Below are 18,329 nucleotides of genomic sequence, written 5' to 3' on the forward strand. Positions count from 1 at the left end.
CCACATCATCCCATCGTGTTGTTGAGACAAATGATGACAAAACAATCACAGAAAAAGACAGAGCAAAAGTCTCCGTGTGGCTGAAAATTGTGAATATGTTCCGATGGGCTTCCGTATCCTTTGACCTCTGGGAGAGTAAGATAGACATCGGTTGATCAACTCGCCTCAATTTGATGTGCCACTCGGTAGAACACAGTACCAGTGAAAGGAGCGGGACGGATCACAGAGGACAAAGTCTGTCTTAAGAAAACACAATGGAAAGCATTCACTGCATCAAGCGGGAATCGAACCCTCGGCATGTCGGAAACACGTTCTCTGGCAAACATAGGTTAACGACCCAGGTTACCGCTACCCCATTGATGCACTATGAGGTACACATGTAGTGTTTCTAGACGACCATAGATGTGAGTACTACAGGCAAGTAAAATCACTGACTGCGAAGGTGTCAATGACGAGCAAGCGTGACTATGAACAAACGACCAGAGCTGAAAAGGATAATCGATATAGCGTATGTATAGCGTAGGATCTGGCTGCACGAGTGTAGGGTTCGAGGTGTTTGAAAATGAACACTAGCAATGAGGACCGCCATCATTCAAGAAGCCGAGGCCGAGAGAGAAGCAACGAGTAAGGAGCACGATGAAGGCAAAGCTCGCAGTTGATAATGAAAAACACTTCACAGGTCATGAGAGGCAATCTCAAAGAGCCGCGAGCGAAATTCAGCTCCATCACGAACAGGACCAGGGAAGACGTAGCCATTGCGTAGCGTTCTGGACCCAGCAGACCTAAGTGGTTCGCAAGTGCCCCAATGTCAACATACAGCGCCGTGAGCGAAGAAGGTGATTCTGCTCTCAGCGAGTATAGCAAAGAGGTCGTGGACAGAAGCGAAGATGTTGGACTGTGGCCAAACTGTGGCGGTCAAGAGTAGGGAACGGGCGCTTATTTGCGAAGGTTACAAGACCTAACCCAACGATAGGGTTTCTCCGCCCTTGTTGGCAATCGTCGAGCTTTCATAAAGGGCCCCTTCGGCAAGTCGAGTCGAGTTGGGTTGAGTTGGGCTTCCCCGCCAAATCTCGTGGGAGCTCGAGTTGCTCTTGCCGTCGGATCACAGGCCCGTTGTCACTCTTGGACGGAGGAAGCCGAGGTGACTTCAGGCAGAGTCGTCCGTGCTTTGCGTGGTTTCCCGACCATGTCCGCGCATTGTCCGTGATAGCCCAGACGCACCGGCACCATCTCCGGCTGGGACTAAGGTGCACTTACTGTAGATCTGAATAATACATCAAAATGTGTGGAATAATCGAAGCTTCTCCATGATACTTGCCTCGTTCAGTTTCATTCGGTGGACGGAATTCTACAAGTAAAGCACCGTCCCCATCGTTGAGCTCATCGAGGGCGGCGATGAGGGAAGAAAGGCACGGTGTAGACCGGCCCCTGTTTTACCGGGTGACCATGGACCCATCACACACTGTCACTAGGTGACTCCGCGTGGTCACTAGGCACAACTCGATCCAACTCAACTCAACCCAACTCGACTCGACTTGCCGAAGGGGCCCTAACCCTTTTATCGAACGCCTCTTTCCGCAGTCTTTCCTCTGGGTGATGCTCTGATTTACTAAGCGTTGAACGTCCTTCCGTGGATCTCACTGGCTCTGGGAGTCGCTAGTGAACGTTTGGCCAATGCAACGCTTGCTTGGACGCGAGAGGCCGACCACTCTCAGGATCACAAGGAGTCTGCGTCTATCTGAGTGTACTCATTTTTGACGTGAGTGTCTTCCATCATGGTATCTGTGTTCAAGAAGGTTTTAAATAAAAGCCGCAGATGTGAGTGTTTCACTTGTGAACCGGCATGCGTGCCATATCTTGTTTCCCAACGTTTCCGTGACCCTTCTCCGAGTCTGGCACCCGTCCGAAACTTTTGCGAGGTATGTCCCATTCTCCGTACTAGGCCTCACATGTCTGTACCTCTCTGGTGGCGGGGAAATGATGAATTGTCGTCTTTTCCAGCGTTTGCAGTTTGAAATCTGCGTATTCGCCCGACACACTCGCATCTCATAGCCCGTCATCTGCCCCCCTCAAGTCAGGGAAACATGCTTCGAACCGCTCCATCACACGTAGTTTATCGTCATCAAGACCGGCTTTGAGGTGAGCTCTCCTTCGACTTGGTATCTTGTGGGCACCCCGGTCACTCTCCGCCTGTGCATTCTACTCCCAATACTTACGTGTTCACAACTGAAGGAGAAATAGTGTTCCTCGTTGTTAGTGCCCGGTGGGTAATCATGGACAGTACTCCAGGTCTCATCCCGAAATCCTTGACGCAGCTAAGTGGAAACGATCTCTCCTGAGTTTGCCTGTGTCTACTGTACTTGTATACTTTCAGTGGCGATGCCACATCTCACCTCTGAGTACCTTGCCCGTTTGCCACTTTCAACTGCAAGGTCCAGATCCCGGTACATATATATATGTCGCGTTGGTCTGTTTCTGATCCGCTTTCTGCAAAATAGCCTCTTCGGAGCCTGCGAGAGCCTGCGGTCGCCAAGGGAAATACTCGCGGATGTATTAGTCGCTGTTGTTCCTGGTTCTCGACCGTGCCACGCGTTCGAGACACATTTCATTATGCGACGTCGTACCTTTGCTGAGTGCACTGTCTTCATTCACAGTGAATAATTGGTATATAATAATAAGTACATGCGCTGTCTGGAATAAGAGCTAATACTTGGTATTCTCATTTTATACCGATGCTACAGCTTCGCTTATAATTGGACACTGGCCATGGGGACGACCATGTTCCACGAAAATGTCTTTGGAAAACAAAAACACACGATGAGTCTGGTTCGGGTCTGCGGCCACCGCAGTCATTCCTTCCCTTCAGCTTCACTACGATCATTCAGTACTTGTCCAAAGCATATGTTTGGCCTCACAACGACGTCAATCGATCCACTACTGGCGGATACAATTCGCACAGCGGTTGCCCAGAGTTACGAAGATCCGATGGATATGTTTTCGCTTGTCGGGAACATGAAACATGCTGGATTTGACTAATGTTTTCCTCGGACCATGTGCACTGTCCAGGGTACCCCTCCCAAGTGTACTCTGGTATAAAAGGCTTGCAGCTGCGCAGCGATGTGGGCCCAAAAGTTTCACTTCGTTTCGCACGACTGCTTGTCAAGCTCTCTCTTTCGTTCTCTGCTCCCTCTTCGATTCGACGCGCTCGCCGCACTTCCCTTCTTTCGTTCACCACTCTTTATTCACAATAACCGACTAGTTTCGGTTCACCTGCTTAAAGCTTAGACTTTAGCATTTATTGCATCGCAGCTAGCCTTCGCCCACTTTCTTCTCACAGACGAGTACAATGTTCGCCAAACTCACCACTATCATCGTCGCTGCCTCTGTCGTGCGCACCACCCTTGCGCATGGCCTCGTTTCGTCTCCTCCGATCCGTAGCGTGAGTTCTCGTTTGTTACCCATTCTCTTCGTCCATAAAAATTTCCCTTTTTTCCCTGGTGCTATTCACCCAGTTCGGCTAACAAATGACGTTCTGTTGACCAGGCTGGTACTGCGTTCGCCGCAACATGCGGTCAGCAGATGTACAGCATTGTCACCTCCGATCCGTATGTTGTTTCGTCCCCACTTATGGTGGAATGCAAACTGACGTCCTCATCAGCTATGGTAACATTCAGAGCGAGGAACAGAACATCGGCTCGGATACCACGGTAAGATTCCGCATGAATGTTCAGAGCGATCACATAAAATTGACCGTCCCCACAGGACTCCTGTGAACTTTACCTTTGTAAAGGATACGTTTACGATGATAACACGGCCAATGTCCAGTCGTGAGTTCACATTCCTTGCATCCTATGCAATCTTGCTGACAATAATGCGTGCCATACGCCCGCAGGTACACCGCTGGTCAGACTGTAGACTTCACTATTGACATCCGCGCTCCTCATACGGGCGTCGCCGTACGTCTACACATACTTAACGGTCCTGTTTTACTGCATAACTGAATATCTCTTGTCCTTGCTCCTATAACAGAACGTCTCGGTCGTGAACACCCAAACCAACGAGTGCGCCTTTCTTTCTCCATCCATTGTACCCTTTCACATACAAGGTGTGAATCGGACCTAAGCCTCCTACTTTATACAACAGAATCATCGGCGATGTGCTCTGGACCGATACCGATGCTTACTCCACGTCTCACACCATCGGTGCCAACGAGACATCCTTCTCAGTCACTCTTCCCGACGTCGGAAGTAGCTGTACAGAGGCCGGTACCTGCGTGTTGCAGTGGTGGTGGGATGCCAGATCTATTGACCAGACGTGCGTGATCTGCCTCTTGCTGACCGTCATGCTATTGTGCGACTGACTCCTTTCTGAATACTGGTGTATAGATACATGAGCTGCGTTGACTTCACAGTCGATGGATCTGGTTCGTCTTCCGGCTCATCTTCTGCTGCTTCATCGTCCGTTGCTGCCTCGACCTCCGCTGTCGCCTCTTCTGTCGCCGCCTCATCGTCTGTTGCTGCTTCAGCATCAAGCTCGGCCGCCACCTCCACGTCGACCACTGCCGTCGCTTCATCTTCCGTCGCTGCCGCCGCCTCTTCTTCCACTGCTATTGCGACATCTTCAGCCGTCGCCTCAGCTTCTTCCTCATCCGCAGAGGCTGCCACCACTTCTGCTGCCGCCGATCCTTGCGGTGGTGGTGCCACCGACGCTACCTCCACAGACGCCAGCGCCACCTCATCCGCTTCCGTTAACGTTGCCGTCTCTTCATCTGCTTCTGCCACTGCAACATCTGTCGCCGCTACTGCCACTGCAACATCTGTCGCCGCTACTGCCACCTCGGACCCGTGCGCTGAGGCTGCTGAGGCTCAGAAGAGACAGGAAGCTGCGAAGAGGGAAGATGAGATGGAGTTTAAGCGAGATGAACAATGGAGGGAGGAGAGGGTCAAGAGGAGTGCGAGGTTGGGTGCTTTAAATAGGAGGTGGGCCGTTACCAACTAGAGATCTCCTCTCACCCGAGTTATCTAGCCGAGGTCTTTTGAATTGTCTTCGTTTCGTTTCACCTTTCTCTTGTTCGTGTCTGTGGCCGAGCCGTTGCTTGTCGCCTTCTTTGTCGCAGTTGAAGTTTAGGGTTTACAGCGGAGTTGAATAAATCATGGCAGTCCCCTTTTCAAGTCGTGCAATGCTCAACGCCATAACCTTGTGTGATCACTGTTAGAGAACGAAGATGGTATTGCCCCACGCTCGAGTGACTAGTTAACCCATTGGCATGCTGTAAGGCATGGTTCGGGCTGAACACACCCCGCCGTACACATTGTGAGGCGCTATAATCTTCCGAACATCAGATTATGTATACATCCCAAGATACTACCTGAACGGTCCATAGGTAGAGAAAAAGTGGTCGAAGGAAGGCAAGAGCTATACAGCAGATATTATAGTCCCGGGGCTCAACCAGGCTATACCTGGCGACTTAAAGTGCGTGGAGATGGTTTCGTTACGGGACGAAGTGGAGAATCGAGAGAAGTGTCGTTGAGACGGGAAGAAAGCGCCTTAAATACAGTGCGGATACGAAATGATCACTGAGTGCTCGGATCGTACTGGCGAAATCGAGTAGGCATCCTGAGAGAGTATGCCACTTCGGAGGCGGACGTCGGGTGTAAGAGGAATCCGCATACAAGTTTATGTTCCTTCCAATCCCTTTGAAAAATAGACAGGACAGAATGATGAGTGAACACATATGACGACCCACAACGATATGAATTAGACCAAGGAGAAAAACGCACCGAATTTGGCATTCCGTCCCGCAGTACAACATAGTAAAGCACCCTTTACAGCGATACAACTTCCCGCTCTTCATACACCCGCGGGCCTGGCACTCCCCACGGACGGTACACATCTGCTGAAGTCTTGCAAGTGAATACCAAGCCAAGGCCCTCAAATCCAACTTAGTCACATCAGTTATTTCGGTCGGAGGCGGGTGCGCATTGTGGGCATAGACGGCGTCAAGGGAGGTACGAAGAAGACGAGGCAGTGGAAGATAAGGACGTAGGGTGGATATCGCGTCGGGGTATGTTTCGCAGACGGTAAGGATATCATTGAGAAATACGCCGACAAAGAAGAAATGAGATCCTTCCCCTGTTGCAGTTCTATTATCAGCGAAAAGCCCTATGCAGAAGATCACACGAGGGTGAAGTTTGAAGAGGTACATACCGTGACCAGCTTCGAAAGATAAACAAGAGACGACGCTATCCAAGAAGCTGAAGACACCAGCCTGAATGAATGCGACGACAAGGACGGAGGCGTCGCGGTCTCTCCCTTTCTGAAGGGTTGTTGTAAGCGGCTTGTGACAGCGACGAATCATGTTGTAGATGCCAACGTCGTTGGATGCCCTCGAAAAAGAGTCTTCAGAACTGATATCCTGGTACTGATGGGCCAACGTGGAGAGTAGAGTGTAAAGATTCTTCCAGAATGGCTGAGCGAGGGAGAGAATAACGGGCAACTGGGCAACAAGTGAAGGGCAGAGATTCCATGCTCTGTCGTCGACGGTGATAAAGTTCCATAGTCCTCCTATCACCTCAAACAGCTTCAGAGAAAACCTCGGATCCGACTGAATAGAGGGAAGGCCTGCTCCTAGTTTCTTGAAGAAGCTGACGAGGCAGTCGTTGCTGCCTTTTCGCACGTTGCCAAAGATGCGCAAAGTGGCGGTGAGATCGGACACGCTCGGCGTCATCACGTCCTCAGTGTGGGGAAGGACAGCGGAAAGAAACTCGACGAAGGCTCCATACTCGGTGGCAGAGGTGGCTTTCATGAGGTAGTGAACAAAGAGAGTTACGGTTCGATCCCTTTTACCGCGCACCATCCTCTGAATACCGGGGCGGAATGAGAACAATGTTAAGGACACCATGATGGACGTATCAAACCTTAAAGAAGTGACCGTCGACCAGGAGAAGCTTCATGGTAATTTGATGGATGTGGGCTCTCTCTTGCAAGAAATGTGAATCTGTCGCCTGTGTATCTTGGTCGAATAACTGCCAGGTCACCGATATGCAAACTTTGAGCAAGAAACCAAATCACCGAAACGTTCGGTCGATGTACGGCACGAACCTTGGCGATAATGTCGGGCCAATGCTTCCTCAAAGCCGAGAGGACCGCGCGTTCTGGCGTTCGTGATGGGGGTTAACCCCCCAATGCTTCACGACAGAACAAATCATGGAGAGCGCCATCACGTGGCTCGCGAGAGGAACCTAGCACATTTGAGCATCATAGAATCCAGGTATGTACGCGATAAACTCACTCTTTTTCCGCATTCTATATCATTGAACTGCACAATGGCCATCGCTCCTCTTGCATCGACCAGACCGTCAATAAATTTCTTCACGAGTCCAGCCTCGACGAGGGCCTGGAGGTTGGAACCTCCGACATTTATTGCGTCGATAATGACGTTTAAAGCCGGATTGAAGTCCTACATAGAAGCACGATTCCAAGTCACCCAGCCGTGTAGCTTACTGGAACGTAGAGGGAGACGTACTTTGAGCGAATCTCCCCATCAATTGGAAGCGGAACGCTCAAGGTCGAGGATCCCCACAGCACGTTTCGCGTCGCTAGCAACGATTTTCTGCCACTTTTTGCGCGCTTCTACGTCTCTTTCTACGGTGTTCTGCGGGGACACACCTGTCGGTGTTGGTTCAATCTGAGTGTCCATGAGTGAGGAGGGTAAGTGGGAACTTGTGAGAGACGGTGTAAAGAGCAAGGGTGCATGAGCGCATGAAGCTCACCAAAGGGGCGTGCATTCAACGAGGCCGTGGAAAACGCCCAAGGCTCGCGAGGATCTGCGCCCATGTTTCGTATTACGAGACTTCATGTGGTGACTGGTACATAAAGGGGATTAGATGGGAGGTAGAATGGCTAGGCGTTAAACGCTATTGTTACCACCACGATGGACCGCCAAGGGAAGGAGATAGGAAGGCATGTACAGTGAGAGACACCTGTAGTGGACACGCTTTGCTTCAGCTTCAGCACAGCCTATAGTCAGCAAGGGAAGATCCATACTAGGCCAATGGAGAACAATACTCACGTCACATACGCGCTCGTCAATGGACACCGAGAGAACACGTTCTGTACAATAACAGAGTGCCATGGACACCACTGCGACCAGCTATAAAACACCTCGCATAGTCAGAATTGGTGTCAAGTCCAACTCAATTAGCCACCTCGTTCATTAAAACCATGTCTGAATCGAGTTCGTCGAGAGGATAGGAGAACGATACGGGCAAATGTTGGCGGACTCGAAGGAGAAAACAATCGGTGCAATGGACGTGGCGAATAAGATATATAAGGTATTGGATTGGAAGTGGGGATCATGGGTTTGTCAAGGCGAGCTTTGAGTCGAAGAGCGATGAAGTGGACATGGCGTTCATGAGGTCGTTCTTCGGCTAGATTAAGAAGAGGGTGAATCAAGAGTTGAACCAATAGTTGTGGGGGGGGTGAACGTAATTCGACCAGTAGGGTGTATAGATGGACACTTTGTCGTCAGTCCAGTAAACACTTTTATCGGAATGAAGGGTATGTCCACCTTCGTGTACACAATCTGGAAAGAACGAGCAGTAAGTATAGAGGGAATCACTAAACGCACCCAATCGTGACTTAAGGTGATTGGGTTCATCGATCTCAAACGCGCTCAGGCGAAGAAAATGGCCAGGTTCACCGTTTCAGTTTCTGGGTACAAGGCCGCAAAGCACATATAGTCTTAGATATGTACTGCGAAGATGTAAGACGATTAGTATCAGTTCTCGAACTAGTATGGTTTGAAACAGTCTAGTACTCACCTGAACGAAGTATAGCCACGAACGAAGTATATTCGTCCGCGAGTGGAGCGCGGTCTACTATTAGCACCAGTACGCATTTCATCGAAGTCCAAGAGTACCAGACACCTCTTCTCTCCACTCACGTAGAAAAAAAGCATTGCATTGCGTCAAAGTCATACGTACAAAGTGTAGAGTACATCCATATGTCTATAGCGCCACAGATATCCGTACCTGGTGGTGGTGGTGGTGGTGGTGGTATAACTTGCCTACCAGGTCTAAGCATCTTTCTCTTCCCAGGATTCGCATCCAGATATAGATCTAGGTAAACAGTCGCCTATATCATTAGCCGTAGATAGGACCAGAATCAGCCATGAGTTGTCCAAATCTCGTTCCTGGCGTAAAGATATGTTCGAGAACACTCACCACATCCCAGATCCCAAAGAGCGAAACCGAAAGTGCCTCCATTCCTCCTCAAGACTATATATAAATGACCTAAACGAAGTAAGTCGTCTAAAGTATCATCCTCACCCGGCGACAGCACAAGAGTCCAGTTGGTGGAACTTATCACGCCAACGCCATCTGCACATTCCGAATACAAGCCGTCAGTTGAGCGCCTTCAAAAGAAGAAGCTGACACGAACATGTCGACGGCTGGGCTCTGGTGGGCCCTATGACGAACTGGTAAGATCGAAAGAAGAAGGCAAACTGCTTACAGCTCGACACCTGCAGGTTGTCACCCATACCGTACAAGAATAGACGAACTTTGAAGGATAATCACACCAACTGTTTCTTTTCTCTATTTCTGGACCTCGACCTTCACACGTTCTCTGCCTCGCGCAGTGGGTAGGTACGCGTGGGCCGACGAAAGAACGGCGCATGGCGGAACATTATCGACTGGACGGTCCAATCAGGCGACACACGGAGGAGTAGAGCAGGGATCAAAGACCAAAATTCTGATAATATCATTTTCACGAACCTTGGCGTCGTTGGTTATTTTTTGTGGGTTTGTGAGATAATAAGAAGAGAGAGAGTATGGAACAAGATGGAAAGGAAGAGAAGAGGCACCGACCGTACAGCAGCATTCGTCAACGTCATTCATTATATTACGGAAGCCAAAGGAGAAGCAGCGACACAGGAGACAGAACGAAAATTCAAGAGAAGATGACAAGAATGGGAGAGAGCAAGAAAAAAGAGGAGAAAGGGCTCGCACCGCTCGGGGTACTTACCGCGAACCATACGGGATTGGGATTGGGACAAAGCAGTGATAGGGGCAACGAGCCGTCGGAAGAACTTGTGCGCAAGAAAACGATGAGCGATGAGTGGGTAGCATAGGAAGACGACGAGATGGTGGTGGGGGAATTAGATGGAATGTGATGGACGGACTGATGAGCCTCCAAGTCGCTTCTTTCGCCCCGCAACGTCTCTGGCCGACGACAGATCATGGCCGCGAGCACCAGATTCCGACGAAACATCCCCTTCGTGCCGCAACGTTATTCCCTTCGACCTTCCTTTCAGCTTCACGATGCACCCAAATAGTCCTACGTCGCCACGCACCCATCTTCGCCACTCCAAACCCCTTCCCAGTCTCCACAACCATAAAGGTTGACATCTGCGCCACACAGACACGCGTCCCTCGCAACACGGATTCCCCCCATCACCTCCCCCACTAATTTTGACGACACCAATCCCTTCTCCTCAATTTCCCCACCTCCATCCCTCTACAAGAAATCCTCCGCCCGCGCCCTCTTCTTCCCCCTCGGCTCGTCGCCCGTCCCAGCCGCCGCATACCCTCCACCGACGCCAGTCCCAGTCGGAGTGTAAGGCTGTCCTTTGGGGAAATAATATTTGGGATGGATCGCGCGGACTTCGTCCTACAGGAAACATGAGATGCAAAGATGGAATGCGTCAGTCAGGCCCGTCGATGAGGATAATATAACGGACAAGAAGCGAAGCGAAATAAAAAGAGAGAAACGGGAAGGGAAGGAAAAGGAACTCACCGGCGAAAAATTCGCATCCACATACTTCAACTCCGTCTTCTTCTTCATCTCCGGGTTCGTCTGCGCCAGCGCCGGGTTCGGCAGCACGAGCTGTGGCACCTGTCCTCCACCTCCCTGTTGCGCTCCACTTCCCTGTTGCCCTCCTCCTCCTGGTCCTCCTCCGCCAACGCTTCCTGGTCCTCCATTTGCGGTCGCGCCGTTGGCAGCAGCAGGCGGGAACCCGCCAAACGTCCCACTCTGCGGCGTAGGCGGCATCGGCGTTCCCGGCGGCGGCGTGAATTGCATCCCACCTCCTCCCTGTCCCGCACCACCAGGCGTCCCACCCGAAATAGGCGGCGGCATGGGCGTCGAACCGGGCATGCTTGGAGGCGTGTTCATTAAAGGCGGCATGCCCTGCTGATGTTGCTGGTGTTGTTGTTGCATATTCGGATGAGGAGGCATATTAGGATTAGGCGGCATGAAATTAGGAGGCGGATATCCGAATGGAGGCGGACCACCACCGGGAGGAAAAGGCGGAAACCCAGGTGGGAATTGACCGTTCTGAGGAGGGAACGGGGGTGCGCCTTGACCATTCGGCAGGAACGGAGGAGCACCTTGGCCGTTTGGTGGAAAGGGCGGTGCGCCAGGCTGTCCGTTCTGAGGAGGGAATGGTGGGGCTGCTTGGCCGATTGGAGGGAAGGGAGGAGCGCCGGGGAAGGGGGGTTGTTGTTGTTGCTGTTGTTGCGATTGTTGGCCGGGTTGTTGTTGGCCGGGAGCGGGAGCGGGCATGGAGGGGCCGACGCGGACGCCGGGTGGAGGTGGAGGGAGGGGAAAGGCATTGGGAGATGAGCCTGGTGGGGGGAGTTGCATGCCTGGGGGTGGGATAGGATAGCCTGGGGGAGGGGAGAAACCGAAGTTGCCGGGCGGAGGGCTATCGTTCATTCGTTCCAGATTAGAGTCGAACGAGGGGAAAGAAAGAGAAGTAGAGAGAGCTCACCCAGGAGGCATCATACCAGGCGGAAAGGGCGAGAATGGCATCTGCCCTGGTGCGCCTGGCGGGGACGAACCGGGCGGAAAGCCCGGAGGAGGCATACCAGGGAAAAAAGGAGGCGCACCTGGCATCATCCCCGGCGGCGTCGGACCCATAGGCGACCCCTGATACGCCTGCGGCGGCGCACCATACATCACCGCCGCCCCGCTCGACTCTGCGCCACTCGCGCCATGACCAGAAGAGGAGGGGTTGGGCGCGTCGGCGGCGCCCATGAGGGCCTTGTGTGCCTCGAGTTGCGCGCGCAGCTCGTCTTCGGACATGGGTCGATTTTCGGTCTTAGGGCGTTTGGCTTGCGGTTGGGATATGGAGCCTGCGCTGAGGCCGAGTTCGATCTCTTTGCGGCGTTTGTAGTCTGCGACGTCGGGCGCGGGGATGCCTTCCATCCCGAAGATCTCGACTTCGTACCCATCGCGCCCGGGCAGCGCGTTCTCTATTCGGGGGAGGCTGCGTACATGTGTAAGTATGAGATGAACGAAGAGGAGTGGATAGAACGCACTTTTCTGGTTCGAGTTTGTGGACTTGTTGGATGTGGACGGCGAGACCGCCGGCGGTGTTGAGGCGGCGGGGACACATGTTGCACTTGAAGTGCTTCGCCTTTTGGTGCTGCATTAGAACTGACCACATAGTACTGTCAGCATAGCCGATTGGGGCAGAGGCGGCTCGTACGAACCTTTCTCATCTTCAAACTCCCGCTCACAGTACCAGCACCACGGACGCAGGATCTGCAATGCCCTGTTAGCCTCTCCATCACAGGTCTCTCACAAAATGCTTACCTGCTTGCTCTTCTTCTTCGCCATTGTTAGTTTGAGAGTGGGACGGGGACGAGAGGAGGATGAGTGGCGAGGGCGAGGGGAACGAGGACGACGGCGACGACGACGGTGCCAGGCAAAGTCCTCTTTGGCGCCCAAAAACAGTTTCCGCCGGCTCGACCGGCATCTTCCGGGGCCTCCTCGGATGACTCATCACGATGCTCTCGACGCTCGTCGTCTTCAACGTCGACCATGGAATGTACTGGCTACTATGCTCCTCTTGTGTGCCTCTGGAATACAACTGGTTTGACGCTTCCTACGTTTTCTCATATAGTGATTTCTCTTTGCGTACACGGCCGGCTCAAACCTGTCGCATAACGACTGCACTCTTGGTCGTACGAGTCCTATTCTTCCTCGTACTTACTCTAGTACTCACAGACGAAGCTCGATGAACCAGACTATCTCGAAGGATGCGATGTCAAAAATATGCATTAAAACTTTCTATTCGACTCCTTTATGCAAGCTCTTACTTCAGCCCACAATATCGCTGCTCGCTTCGATCCACATAGTTTCCCAGAACATTTACACGCATACAGTACATACGCCCAAGCTCGGACGTGTGCGTTATAACATCGTCTCATCGACAACAAATAGTCAAATGTACGTTGCGTCTCTCAAACCGGCGACGACGTTCTACTGCTAACCGAATGAGTGTAAGAGTGTGGCGGTGGCGAGAAAGCAACTGTGACGAAGACGGCAAGTTCTTTGTCGTATCCGACTTGGCGTTATACTTCCCCATGTTGACCTTGCAAAGCGCATTTTGTGGACAATCATGGCAAGACTGCCACGTACGTTCATCGTACAGACAATGCTTGTGCCCGTAGATGAGCCCCTATTTCGCCACTTCTGATTCCCGTCGTGCGGGATACCGACCTTCATTGACTATACTGTCCTTGCGAGATCATACTGCGTAGCCCTTGCTTGTGTAACGGCTGAGCGTGGACGTTCCTCAGATATAATTACAGCTCAGACACAGAGTCGTACTCCGTCCAAATACTCTGTACGACCATTCTCCACTTCTCTATCGTTGGCTATCGTTGACTTTGGCTACTATCCATAATATTGGAACTACGTGGGATGCGTACTCAGAGAGACAAGGTGACACGGTATGGAACACCCACAAACATCGCTCACGAAAGCACCCCTTGCTGAACTACAACTCCTCTCGCTTCTCTGCTAGCAATTTTATAGCGAACAAGGTCATATGGCGAAAGATGGGCCTCCTAACGAGAGTAGCAAGACATAGTAAGCGCGAGATCTCTCTCATATCTCACTTTCTCCTATATAAGATTGAACTAGACGCACCACGCAAATACGCTGATGAACTACTCTCCCAACTTCAAGCGCTGCAACGGTACCTCCTCCCGTACAACAAAATACACAGTCTCACCCTCCTGACCCGTATACGTCACATCCCAACCCTCTCCCTCCCCTCCTCCCCTAATCGCCCAAACCGCTCCACGCGCGTTCTCCCAATACGCGAGGAACTCCGGACTTTCGGCGATCAGACCCAGAGCCCCGCCTTCCGACCCTTCCGACGTGGAGGATATTGCCAACAGCCTCTCCCATTTGTGCCGCGACGGCGTGCCCGTGAACGTTAACCTGCAGCATTTGAGACATAAAACCCGAACGCCCGTCGACGTGATCTTCCACTCTGCGAACTCTGACTCTCTGGCTGTATCCCCGAATCCCAGAGTCACCTGGAGAGAGGCGGTGTCTGCGGATGCAGCGCGAAAGCAGGGAAAGGGGAGCGTTCTCTCATTCTTCAAATCATGGATATAGGTATCGAGATATCGTGATTTCGACGGATAGTCTCTGTGACAGGATATCATCACTCCGGACAAACCACCAGGAACGGCGGCCTGCTCTGAAGTAATATTGCCGTGAATATCGTCGTGATCACCGACTATGAACCATCCGGGTATCGTGCAACTAACGATATCGATGTCGGCGTTGTCTGGGCAGAGTAATCCACCGGATGATGTGCGCTCGACGAAGCCACCCGGGAGAACTCGACGTGGTGGCGCGCGAGCCGGTGGAGCGAAGGTTTGTGCGGTGTATACGGCACCAGCAATCACGGTTGTTATCGACAAAGCTGCCTTTGCTGCTGTCAAAGCCCCGAGTGCGTTGAATGCCCTCGGGATCAACCCTGCGATCCCGAGGGCTAGACCAACGCCTGCCAGAGCTCGAGCGGTATGGTCATAAGTCCCGCGGTTCGGGCGAGCATAGAGCACTGCGGGGATGGGCAGCGCACGGACAGATTTCGCGGTGCGGAGGAAGTGAGGGTCGAGCGTCAGTAGGGTATATCCCAGGACTCGGCGCGCTGAATTCTCTAGGTTGATGTTCGCGGTCTGTTTGGTGTCGTCTATTGTCACTGCGAGCTTGTAGGCAGGACCTTGGACGGCCCAGGTGTCACCGATTGGGTCTCTGATGCGGTCTATAGTGTCGGTATTTGCCTTGACGTTCCCTTTCGCATCGGTGGTCCATTGCCAGAATGTAAAGACCGGTGCGTTCGTCGCCATCCCTCGAGGTAGAATCATGATGAACAGCTCGTCTTTCGCGTATGGGAGATAAGTGAGCTTCCCAAAGTAAAGACGAAATGCAGGGAGCAGTGTGGGTGGGATCGAAGGCATCCACTCGGCTGGGATAGAAACGAGATCGAGTCTCTTCGTGTCTGAGGTTTCTGCGTTTTTGTCCGATGTCATGGTAATTCTCAGTCTATCGACGCTGTGTGCGGAGGCTTCGATACGATAACGCTGGTTTTCGAAAAATCTGAGGTCGATTATTTCTCCTTCACGTGTGTCGACGGAGTCGATGGTCCCAGTTTGGAATTCGGGCGAGTTTGCTTGTCCATCCTCGGTTTTTGTCCATTGCCAACAAGCACCGACGGGGTATCCGAGCCCGATGTCGTTGGGGAAAATGATGGTGATTCCTTCGTTCACCGCGTAGGAGCCCCAGTCGAGTTTTCCGCGATAAATGAGCATTCTACTTAAGTGCGTTTCGACGAGGGTTTAGGATCATAACATTGAAAGTCAGACGCAAGCTGAAGCCTCGAGGTGTTCGATGCGATCAGGGTGGAAAGACACTGCTCACATACGCAAGTCTTTGTCTCGGCACAGTTTATTCACAACAGCAAATGATGAAGTGCGGAAATGATCGTATGTGTGAGTTCACTGGCACTCAGCGGTGCGAAAGGCGGTTTGCACAAGTGGGTGGCAAGGAGGCAATGAGGAGAATCCAAAGCCTCTGTGAGACCGTCGAGATACCTAAGTAGTGGCCAGTGATATATATAACCGAGCGGCTATCGATAGTGTGCCCGTGGCATCATACACTTATGTCTTCTTGCCACTCTTTTGCGAGGCCTGTCAATGCATTGAGATGAACCGATGACCAAGGATATCGAGCCAATGGCGCCGCACACATGAATATGAATGAAAGCCGGTCTGGGATCGAGACAGTACCAATAATTTCGACGCGTTATAAATATGCAGTATGGCTTAGCATGTACCTATGTGCCTCTCTGGGCGGACATATTTCCGAGGACTGCTGGATTACACAATCGATTTTTGTTGGTTGGAAATAAAGCTCTGCGACGCGGTGCGTCCCGGATGCATAACTGTCAAATTGATTGTGTTCAAGTTGCTCTGTAACCCCCGTCAGTTGAGCTGCAAGGGATATAGGATAAGGTGAGATACGTACACGTGTGGCGCTTAGTGGTGCAGTGGATAGCATTGCAGAAGGTTCGTGAACATGGGTCTGTTCCCGAAGGCTTGACCGGCCGTTGAGTCTAGGTCGTTGCATCAGTTTCCCCGAACAAACCCTCCAGATTGTCATAGACTTACGAGGCGAAGAACGCGTTGGAGTAGACTGAAAATAATGTCACAATTTCTGAGAGTCAGTTGGCGAATCTACCATGCATGAAATAAAACTAGACCGGACTTTTTGTACCGAATTCTGCAAAAAGCCAAAAATACCACTATAGAAACCCTTAGCATCCCATACGATTGGCAACCACACGTATTTAGTGCATGCCACTCACGATTGTGGGTCATAGTCTGGGTCTATACGTAGAGATGAGTTGTAGTGTAATTTAGGATGGGGCTGGACCGAAAACTTACGAATATAAGTTCAGTCAGCGTATTGAGCCTGTCCCCGCGGAAACAATAGTCAGATGAGGCCACATATTATGGTGGAACAGGACGAACTTACGCGGTGGCCATCCCAGTCTCTATAGTATTCACGCAAAGTTAGTTCTAATATGACTGAGCATTTCAGGAGATTGAACGTGCCTATTGTCCACAGGATAAGTGTATCGATCAATGCCTGAGAGCTAGACCATGTGAACATGATTACTGACATCGTCAAAGAGTGGGACGGACCTATTGAACGACCCGGACCTGCCCTTTCGTAGATAATAACACAGGGCAGCAGTATTGAGAAGGTCGACCGCAGCGCCAATCCCAAGACAGAGGGTATTCAACCACCGGTATTTATCGAGAAATACGGAAAGCAGGGATGTGCGCTGCGTTAGGACCCCTACTGCGATTGAGCTCCCCACTCGTACAGAGGACCCTGTCCAAGAGAGTATAGGAATAGTCCACCTTCCAGAAAGGCATCGTACACGCCATGCAAAAAATCCCTGATCGGGGATGTGCTGAGTCTAAGCGGCCCGATTTAGGGTAGAGGCTCACCTGTATTATGGCGATATTTAGGCTGGCGATCGAAACCGACCATTGTCCAGTCCAGTGTGCGGCATTAAGGGTCCATGGTTGTCCGTAGTCTGTGACAGAAGTGATGTAGATAAATGCCACTACGATGGCGGTATGGAATGTTTCAGTGAATCTACAACGAGAAGGTGAATGTGTGCAACGGAGATTGATTGGAAACAATGAATCTCAACATACATGATTCCTTGCACCTGACGATGGAGACCCTTGAATATTCTATATCGAGCGGGGAAGTAGGGCTCCGCTCACCAAGACATGGACAAGACGGTTGTCACCAGAATAGCTGGACTTGTAGTAAGTATAAGCCTGGGCCACCATGATTCCGTAAAGGAGCATCATTATCATTCCTCCAAGCTCTACAGCACCAAGAGAAGTATCTACAGCAGACATCCAGGGAAGACACGAGGGAATGACGGCCGTTAGAGAACGATCAAGATGATTAGGTCGTTTATGTAGTCTCAACCTTCGAGTCAGGAGATTGGAACAAATCGTTCTATCACCTTTCGTGCATGGAAATTCCTACATGAGAAAGACCTATGCATGGCGGCGGCTACGGAGTTCGCAATTTTTGGACAGCCAAGCCGATCCACTTGCCAGCGTCTTTCTTTGTCTCAATCGAATTTACCGTGCTCTCTGAGGGATTGATAAGGCACATTGTATGCATCGGACATAGTTCGTGAAAGACCCTCAACCCGATCCGATTTCTGAGTGGTCCACTACGGACAAAGATGTAGAAGGTATTCTTCGATTAAGAATTATATACACTGGCAATAAATGGGTGTTGGCGTGCTATTCTTGTGCTACGCGTCTGATATGTGGAATCCGTTCTGTAGCTAGAAGAACGGTTTCCAATTACAGGAGTTTGAGTGACAAGGCTATCCAGGCGCTACTATCCCTCCATTGCACATCATAAATATGCCATGCGCCGTTCTGATCGCAGCTCAAAAGGGTATAGTACTGAGTGCG

The 18,329-nt window shown here is 51.4% G+C and overlaps 5 protein-coding genes and 1 non-coding gene across 6 annotated transcripts; 1 reads left to right on the forward strand and 5 right to left on the reverse strand.

Moving 5' to 3' along the window:
• Positions 1-269: 269 nt before the first annotated feature.
• Positions 270-363, reverse strand: STEHIDRAFT_t106. Its single transcript has one exon. It is a non-coding gene; the product is annotated as a tRNA-Val (tRNA).
• Positions 364-3,537: 3,174 nt separating this feature from the next.
• On the forward strand, positions 3,538-4,491 carry STEHIDRAFT_45272 (uncharacterized protein; the record flags this gene model as incomplete). Its single annotated transcript, XM_007301426.1, has 7 exons — positions 3,538-3,605; positions 3,659-3,707; positions 3,763-3,827; positions 3,893-3,956; positions 4,030-4,061; positions 4,144-4,314; positions 4,386-4,491. Coding segments are annotated over 7 exons (555 nt in total), but the record flags the coding sequence as incomplete, so codon positions are not given.
• Positions 4,492-5,573: 1,082 nt separating this feature from the next.
• Positions 5,574-7,699, reverse strand: STEHIDRAFT_109596 (uncharacterized protein; the record flags this gene model as incomplete). Its single annotated transcript, XM_007302171.1, has 7 exons — positions 5,574-5,694; positions 5,781-6,162; positions 6,208-6,859; positions 6,918-7,025; positions 7,292-7,459; positions 7,504-7,598; positions 7,669-7,699. The coding sequence occupies 7 exons, from the start codon at positions 7,697-7,699 to the stop codon at positions 5,574-5,576; spliced, it is 1,557 nt and encodes a 518-aa protein (XP_007302233.1).
• A 2,100-nt stretch (positions 7,700-9,799) lies between these two features.
• STEHIDRAFT_138334 (uncharacterized protein) lies at positions 9,800-12,631 on the reverse strand. Its single transcript, XM_007302172.1, has 6 exons — positions 12,601-12,631; positions 12,498-12,549; positions 12,324-12,441; positions 11,774-12,271; positions 10,798-11,707; positions 9,800-10,671 (listed from the first exon to the last, which is right to left on the reverse strand). Exons 1-6 carry the CDS (start codon positions 12,622-12,624, stop codon positions 10,519-10,521), a joined length of 1,755 nt encoding a protein of 584 aa, XP_007302234.1. The 5' UTR covers positions 12,625-12,631; the 3' UTR covers positions 9,800-10,518.
• A 2,809-nt stretch (positions 12,632-15,440) lies between these two features.
• STEHIDRAFT_40333 (uncharacterized protein) lies at positions 15,441-15,620 on the reverse strand (the record flags this gene model as incomplete). The annotated part of the gene is made up of 1 exon (XM_007301417.1): positions 15,441-15,620. A coding segment is annotated over one exon (180 nt), but the record flags the coding sequence as incomplete, so codon positions are not given.
• A 1,183-nt stretch (positions 15,621-16,803) lies between these two features.
• On the reverse strand, positions 16,804-17,753 carry STEHIDRAFT_52732 (uncharacterized protein; the record flags this gene model as incomplete). The annotated part of the gene is made up of 4 exons (XM_007301443.1): positions 16,804-16,966; positions 17,016-17,275; positions 17,328-17,530; positions 17,639-17,753. 4 exons carry the CDS (start codon positions 17,751-17,753, stop codon positions 16,804-16,806), a joined length of 741 nt encoding a protein of 246 aa, XP_007301505.1.
• Positions 17,754-18,329: the final 576 nt, after the last annotated feature.

This window comes from Stereum hirsutum (genome assembly GCF_000264905.1).
Source record: "Stereum hirsutum FP-91666 SS1 unplaced genomic scaffold STEHIscaffold_4, whole genome shotgun sequence".
NCBI classification, from domain to species: Eukaryota; Fungi; Basidiomycota; class Agaricomycetes; order Russulales; family Stereaceae; genus Stereum; species Stereum hirsutum.